This window comes from Lissotriton vulgaris, chromosome 11 (assembly GCF_964263255.1).
Source record: "Lissotriton vulgaris chromosome 11, aLisVul1.2, whole genome shotgun sequence".
NCBI classification, from domain to species: Eukaryota; Metazoa; Chordata; class Amphibia; order Caudata; family Salamandridae; genus Lissotriton; species Lissotriton vulgaris.
Window position 1 is genome coordinate 777,037,815 of NC_141699.1, and position 8,514 is coordinate 777,046,328.

An 8,514-nucleotide genomic window follows, 5' to 3' on the forward strand; every position below is an offset into this window, starting at 1 on the left:
TATGTTCCTCACTACTGTATGTTGACTGCGTTGGGAGTGATCAGGGTGCCTTCCACTCGGGTCACCGTCCACACTCCGGGCTCGTATGGGGTGCAAAATTTCCATCCTGGATGGTGATCTTTGAGCACCACGCGGGCCCCTACAAGCAGTGTCGGAGTCCTTGCTCTCTGATCCTTGGTCGCCTTTTCATTCGTTGCCTGCCACTTCTGTTGGGCCCTCTAGACGTCCAGGCACAGCTGTGTCCACTTGGGGTCTTCTGGGATGACATTCCACGGTGCTCATGTGAGCAGTAGGGAGTCGAGAGCACACCCGGTCGAGGAGTGAGGTGTTTGTGCGCAAGTAGGAATTGTTGCAGGCACACTTCAGGGTCCTGGTGCTGGTCCAATCCGATCCTTAGGGCTCTGTTCAGCATCCTCATAAAACTCTCCACCTGCCCTTTGGCCTGGGCCATTGTGGGGTGATCTGCCGGTGCTTGACGCCCCTTTGTGCTAGGAAATCATGGAACTCCTGTCCCTGGATTGGTGGCCTGTGGCCGGACTTGACCTCTTCTGGGAGTCCAAATAGGGCAAAGGTATTTTCCAGTATAGGTTGCAAGTGGACTAAGGCCATGTACGGCACAAGTTCCACTACCGGGAACTTGGAGAACGAATCCATGATTATGTCTGTGTGCCGCCCATCTGGGAAGCTCCTAAAATTAATGCTGATCTTTGTTTAGGAAGTCAGGCAGGGTTCTTCTGTCAGTACGGGCGCCGGAACTGGGTCATTGCCGGTGAATGCACAGGGGTGGCTGCACCTGACATCTTCGTCCACCAGCCCGTCCATGTAGGGGAACCATACTTACGCACATAGTCTGGCCTTCGTCTTTGCGGCCCCTTGGTGACCTTGATGGGTGACCACGATCATTCGACTGTGGAAGCTCCTTGGAATGACAATCGTTTGCCCTCGTAGGATCAGGCCAAGCCCACCGATGCTCAACTCATGCCGCACTCTCCAGAGCTGGTGTCTGATGCTCTGTTCCTTGGCCACTAGCAACTTGGAGCTGTTGAGGAATCGATGCCACTGACCTCAAGCTGGAGTCTCTTTCACCCTTTCGCAGGGTGTCGTCTGCGTCCATGGCGACTCGGAGTTCCTCTCGCGTTATGGCGACTAGGCATGCGTTGGCTTCGACTATATTTATGAAGCATTCGGTATGCTCGTCGTCCGCCGTTGATCCCCCTACGCTGCCAGGAGATAGGTGCCTTGACAGGAAGTCGGACGGGTTGCCGGCCCCTGGTCTGTAGATCAGCTGAAACAACTATGCTTGGAGCTGGATAGCCCATCTCTCTATTCTCGGTGGCGCTAGGCAAGAAAACCCATTGAATAGGGGTAGGAGCAGCTTGTGGTCCTTCACCACAAGAAACTGGTGGCCGCAGAGGTACAGGTGAAAATGTTAGCATGCCCACCTGATGGCCAAAGCCTCCCGCTCTTTTTGAGCGTAGCGGTTCTCCGTCTGAGACAACGCTTGACTGGCATATGCGACCGGGACAGAGGTCCCTTTGGCATTCTCTTGCAGGAGGACTACCCGAGCCCTACGGGGCAGGCGTCCACGACTAGATCTGTCTTCTTATTGAGATGGAAGTACTCCATGGTTGTCTGGTTGAGTAGTGCCTTATTGATGCTGTTGAACGCCATTTCTTCTCAGGGGCCCCACGCTCATGGCATGCAGAACTTTGTGAGCTGGCGCAGGAGTTCAGACAGCGTGGCCAGCCCGGGGATGAACCTTTAGCAGTATGTTACAATGCCAAGGAAGCTTCTTATCTCTGTTGTTCTGGGGAACCGAGGCGTTTTGGATGGCTTCCGCCTTGCGTGGATCTACACGGAGCCAATCTCATGACAAGACATATCCAAAGAACTCGATTTACCCCTGGTAGAAGGAGCATTTCTTCTTGTGCAGCATGAGGCCGCAGTCTGCCAGGCATTGTAGCTTGGCTTGCAGCCAAAGGTGATTTTCCTCCAGGCTCTAGGAGTATATTAGGATGTTGTTGCTTAGATTGATCACGTTGGCCAGGCCCAAGAGTATTTCCTTGATGGCATTTTAGAACACTTTGGCGGCTGCATCTCCAGAGACACACATGCTTGGATAAGGTTGTGATGTAGTGACTTTCCGGCGCCAGTTCCAGATGGTGGTACCCCGAATTCAGGTCCAGTTTGGAGAGCCATTTGGTGCATTTTAAGTCTGCCACGATGTTGTCCATCATCGGGGTCACGTGCCTACCTTTCCGGATGGCCTGATTGGGAAACCTCATGTCCACACATAGCCGGATGGCTCCCAGTTGTTTGGGCTTCAGTGCTATCACCAGTGGGGCTACTCAGGGGGGGCCCCAACGCCTTCTCAATGACCCTGGTTCTCCAAGTCTTGTAGCTCTTTCTCCATGAGTGGGCGCAGGTGAATGAACACGCCTGTGTCTGAGCGCTGTTGGCTTGATCGTCTATTTGGAGCTTCACTTAGTGGCCTTCGAGTCTTCTCAAACCCTGGAAGAGCTGCAGGAATTCGTTTAGGATGTCCTCTGCGTGTATGTCATGGATTTGCTTGGCGAAGAACACCAGCTCCAGATCCTTGGCGGTGTGACACCAGAGCAGCATCTCCTTCTGACCTTACTTTATGTGGAACCATGTCTTGATGTAGTGTTCCGTGTTGGAGACATTTACTTCGATCACTCCCAGGAGCAGTAGTGGTACCCCCATATCTGTATATCTTGGCCAACCTTGGTGCAAGCTGTGGTCGAGGGAACAGTTTTTCATTTTGGTCTCAGTCCATTACGTTCAAAGATGCACCTGTTTCAATCAGCGTGTGAACTGTGGTCCCTTTGACCTGCACATGACACATCGGAAGGGGTCTTTCTTTTGGCCTGACCATCCAGCGAAAGAGATGATGAAAACATCATTGTCGTCCTCGTAGTGGGCAGCAGCTCCTTGTCCCTCTAGCGTCAGGTCGCGTAGAGTCGTGGTGCAGGCTCTTTGTGTGCTCCTCTGAATCACCCACCTCCTCCGCGGCTGACGCTGGCATAGTAGTTGGCTTTGCCGCATTTGGAGCAGGTCTGCCCTCTTGCCGGGCACCGGTCGTGAGCCTTGTGGTCGAAATCGCAGTATCCGCATTTCCCTGTGGGCCGACTGGGTGGGGCCCGAGCATGTGCTGGTCAGGGGTGCCGTTGCACTGCCTCCACTGCCTCTTCTTTGACGTGAACTGCTTTTTGCGCTGGAGTAGCTGAGCTACTGCAAACTCGGACGGCCTCCATTTCACCTGCTCGTCTGTCCGACAGCTTGTGGGAGTGCGCCAGGACAAGGATATAATCAAGGGACATGCCTGGTTGGCGGAGTATCTGGAGTCTCAGCATGACGGACTTGCACCACTGAATGATCTGTGCACGGATGTTCTCCAGTTGATCGATGTTCGTGAACGTGCGGGCGAGCATCCTCAGCCTAGTGTAAAACATGTCTTCAGTCTTTACCTCGGTTTGCGGGGCTAGAACGCAGTTTAAACCGTTCATAGTCAGGGTTCATTTGGGGGTCGAAATGCCTGTTGAGGGCATTGACTGCTGCATCGTAGTCGTGATCCCCCTCATGTCTGGTAATGTCTTGAATAGCTCGTAGAGCTCGTCACCCCAAAAAATGAATCAGCAAGGAGGGCTTCACTGCTCCATCAGTCTCTCTGGTCCCCCTGAAGTAATGGTTGAGGCGACATAACTAGAGCTTCCACCTGGGTGTGGCTGTGGTGGGGTCGGCGAGCTGGCTGAAGGGGGTATGGGGGTCACCGACACGCGTGAAAATGATGCTGGTGGTACGTGCGTGGGCGTTTGTTGTGGTGGTGGATCTCCCATGGTGACCATCAGTCATTGCGACCCCTGCACAGTACTATAGTCACTTATCAGTTGAGGTAGGTGATATAGCATGTACTGTGCAGGGGTCCCAGTGACTGATGGTCAATTAGTATAGGCTGTACGAGATATAGTCAACACGAGGAACATACCTATGTGACCAAACAAAATGAAATGCATTGTTAATGATTTGGTTCTTTCCCGTTTTTTTATATATATACATATAATGTGATGCTGTCATAAAATTTATTGTTTGTTTAGTGTAACTTGGAAGCAATGTCAATGTATGTTTAGGGATGTAGAAATGTATATACATTATGTTTTTTTAAATAATATGATATGTTATTATTATTATCATTATGTGTAACTAAGATTGGTTCTATTTGAATTTTCAGAACCATTGGGAAACATTTATTGCAATTGTCCTGATGAAGGCGGTCAAACATTAGATATACAGCCGAAAGGTGTCGATGCTCAAGGAGCAATACTGGAATAAGAAATTAAGGAAAATTCGAAAAAATTGTTTTGTTGGAATTTAGTCCTTTTCCCGTAGCTCCTTTTTTATTGGAATGTTGAATTTATTTTATTTTATAGTGTTCCGTCCTGTATATGTTTCCCATTTTTTAACAAAATATAGTGTATGTCAATAAATTGTTTAAGATCTACTTTTATTATAGTGTTTTCACTGAAATTTTTTTTTAATTGTTTATATTGCTTCCTTGTTATAATTTGATATTGGTGAGTTTATGTGTTTGTCTGTAAGAACTTGTTTTTCGACGGTTCTTCGCCCAAAGGAAATTATATTCTGACTTGTGTCAATTGTGGAACCCTATCCCTTTGGTTTTGGGGTCCCTCTCTCTTTTATTAGAGATGACCTTCTCTTGCGCCTGTGCTAGATCAACCTTGCTCCTCAAAGACGTCTCTGTGCATGATTGCCTCTACGTGCCACTGTTAGCCTTGATGGGCATAGCTAGCCTGCAGCAGGAACCGTGGGCCAGTCGCAGACTGACTTGAGGCTGCTGCAGGACACAGGGGGCTGAATTCGGCTTCCAGGCGGAGGTGGGGGGGTGAGGCACACCCTTACTGCACACCCTTACTAGGCCTCGTGTCGGGCTCACTGGTGTGGTGCTGCCTCTCATCGGACCCCTGCAGGGCTGGGCCTATGCTCCCTAGGCCTCAGAGCATGCCAACGATGCGGTGATGAAGAGCCGGCGGGAATGCATACCACTGCCGTGCTGTTTGTACGGGCTCAAGGGGCACGAGTTGACCGCCAGCAGCGACAGGGACACGCCAGTGTTCTTGACCCGCTGCAGGTAACCGCCGCAGACAGGGGCGAGATCAGCACGCGTGCAGTGCGGCCGCAGCAGGATACAGTCAGCAAAGTGCAGAGCTGAGGCGGGGAGTGGCTCACCCTGCTGGGGCTTCCCCGATCTTGCTTGGCGGTTTGAGCTGCAGACTCGCAGCTTCGCAAACCGGTTAGTGAGGCTGCTGAAGGGAGGGTGAAGGTCCCTGTCTTCCTTGTCACCAGCTGAGAGGCTCGAGACAGATGCACGCGGGACACTTAGTATGTTTTCAGCCAGTGATCACATGCAACCATGGCCCGTTTATTTGTACCCTCGGACCGATTCCGGTCAAGAGGGGTGTGTGGGTGATACAAACTATGGGAGAGGCCGGGTGGCTCTCTACAGTGGGTATACCAGCCAGAAGGGGTCGGTCTCAGAATATGGTACTAATTAGATGGCAGCAGGCTCTGCTGCCCCTGTTGTCATACCAAACGGGAAACTGTTTTTATTTAACAGAAACGCCTATTCCTTTGATGGCACAGGCTGCTTTGACAAAAAAATTATTCCCGTTTGGGAATATAAATGAAGGGACTGAGCTTCCCTTGCAGACCTCCTTCCCTGCATTCGTCACACAGGATTGCATATTGCAACCAGCCGGTATGCACCTGTTACAACGCATTTTTTACAACGCACTACCACTACAACGCAGGCATTACAACGCATACCATTACAACGCATGGCGCTGGGGGGCGCTCTAGGATAAGAGGTAAGTTTAATTTACTATCCAACACCTTCCCTAGGGTCCACGGGGACTGGAGTTAGAATAGTAAATTATACTTACCACTATCCAGCACCCCAAAGCGCTATGCGTTGTAGTGGTATGCGTTGTGAATACCGCGTTGTAATGGTATGCGGAGTAAAAGTATGCGTTGTAACGTCATACATCCCAACCAGCCCAATTAATATTCATTTGGAAGATCAATTTACAAAACCCTGCTAGTACGAATTTTGAGATGTGAATTGTTAGTACATAGGTCACATAGCAAAGCTACAGAAAGGTCACAAAAATTATATGGCGAACAATTTGCAACTACTATTTGTGACCTGCTGGGACTTAGTCAGCTCAAAAAGTACAGGTAGGTAACCTGTTCTGAAAGAAATTGACTGTAGTAATGTATGCACGTACCAACTCAGATAGAATATAGAAGTACAAGTAAATAAGCTGTTTTGAAAGCATACAGCTTTTAAAAATGTTTAGTGCTCTTTGTTTTATCTGCATCCAAGTAGAATTGTCAAAATCCCAGTGCTAACATAATCAATTATGATCATTGATCCTTCAACTGTTTGTTGTTTGTTGCATTGCTTTTAGGTTCAAGGCAGCACAAGCGGAAAACACACCTTTCTTCCTGAGCTTCAAGAAAGCGCAATTGATCAAAATGCGCTACATAGACACTACATTAGAAACAAAGAACATGCAGACAGAAAAGATAGACATGTCTATATGAGATCAGACACCCAAAACTGGACCTTTCAACCTGGAAAATATCAAAATTCTGGTGTGGCGTGGGACCATAGTGAAAGTTTAACTTCAGAGAGCCCCTGCGGCACGCCAAGAAGTGGCTCCTACTGCTCGTCACAGTGCAGCAGCCCGGCGGTATCGGCACAATGCACCGCACAGTCCAAGGAGAGAATCTCAAGCCAAGTAAAGAACACTGAAACACAAGAAGAGGAGACAAACGTTGACACAGGATTTACTGTGTTGCTTTCTGAATGCAGTCCCTCACCCCTAACGTGGTTTTCAAGCGATTTATACAATAACCTTCCCTATCACTCAGAGCCACAAGACTTTCCAACCATAGAGGTTGGCTCACCCAACCAACTGCGCTGTGAGAATCAACCCCATAATTCTTCCATTGGTGTCAACACATATAAAGGAGTTGGAAAAAAGCTTCACACACAGTCTTCTACAAAAAACCATGGAAATAAGGGAGAAGAAGACGAAGAATTTTTTATTTGAATTTTAATGAATGTTCTGGAAGAGCTCATTTGAAATTGTATTTCGTTAAAGCTTTGTTCTAGAATGAAGTACTGGAGCATGAAGGGGCTTCTTGACAAAAGTGTAAATCTGTTGTAAGATTTTCACATTCTAAGTGTTCACGGTGTATATTTATAAAATCTTTTGTCAAACCTTTACATTTTGTGGTTTCACAGTGAGTCAAAATACATTGCAGATATATGGTATGATCAAGGCCACTGAATATATACATCAAGACAGGGTCAAAGTTTGCAGCTGAACTATATGAATTATAAAGCAATGAAAAGGATAAACTATTTGATTACAGTCAAATTTTGGCCTAGTTAGATTATCATTTTGACACATATAGGTATTGATATACATGAATCCTAATGGCTTAAAAAAAAAAGTCAAAGGCGCCGCAAGAAGAAACCTTTACACATTTAGCGAGTACAATTCAAAATATTATTCTTCAGTTGTAAATTATTAAGGGCCATATGTATCAACAAACCCTTTTGCGATTCCTAAATAGCGATTTTTAAGGAATCGCTATTTAGGAATCTCAAAATAGAATGTATGAAGAAATTCGCTTTTTTTTAGCGATTCCTTAATCTTCCTTATTTGCGAATTCGCAGTTTGCGAATTCGCAATTAAGGAATAATTTCCAATGCATTCCTATGGGCCAGGAGGCCCATAGGAATGATTGCGAAATAATTCTCAAATTGCGAATTCGCAATTTGCTAATCGCAATTTGAGAATTATTTCAAGGGTGCAGGGGTGTCTCAAAGACACCCTGCTGCACCCCTGAAATGTACATGAGTGTGCATATGGCGCACATACATGCCCTATGGGCATGTGTGTGCATCACATGCCACCTTCAAAAATGCCAAATTGTGCATTTTTTAAAGAATTCGGAAGTTACCATCAACTACAAGTTGGTGGTAATTTGCGAATTCTTCACCATAATTCGCAGCCCAAAAATGCTACATACATAGCATTTAAGCAATCGCAAAATTGCGATTCCTTAAATGCTATGGCAAAATAAGGAATCTCAAATCTTTGCTATTCCTTATTTTGCGAATGTTTCATACATACCAAAACATAAAAAAGGCCTGCGAATTTCGGCCTCTGCGATTCGCAAAAGGCTTGATACATATGGCGCTAAGTGACCTAGTCACAATGGCATTTGGAGCAGTGTTTTTAAATGACCTAGTCAGAAAGTAATACTCCTTTAGTACTCTTTTAAGTACTATTGTATGCTTTTTTGAATTGGCCCAAAAATATATAAATTGGGAATAAAATTGGAATATTCAGACAATATTCCTATACAATAAATGGACTTTGCCCTCATTGTACTTTTACT

General features: G+C 47.0%; 1 protein-coding gene across 2 annotated transcripts in view; it reads left to right on the top strand.

The window, feature by feature from the left end:
• FAM124B (family with sequence similarity 124 member B) overlaps positions 1-7,328 on the top strand; it is a 158,102-nt gene extending 150,774 nt beyond the window's left edge. For both annotated transcript variants that reach the window (XM_086944860.1, XM_086944859.1), the window contains exon 3: positions 6,507-7,328. In XM_086944860.1, coding sequence (XP_086800986.1) covers positions 6,507-7,154 — 648 coding nt within the window. In that variant the 3' untranslated portion in view covers positions 7,155-7,328. The remainder of the gene's footprint in view (positions 1-6,506) is intronic.
• Positions 7,329-8,514: the final 1,186 nt, after the last annotated feature.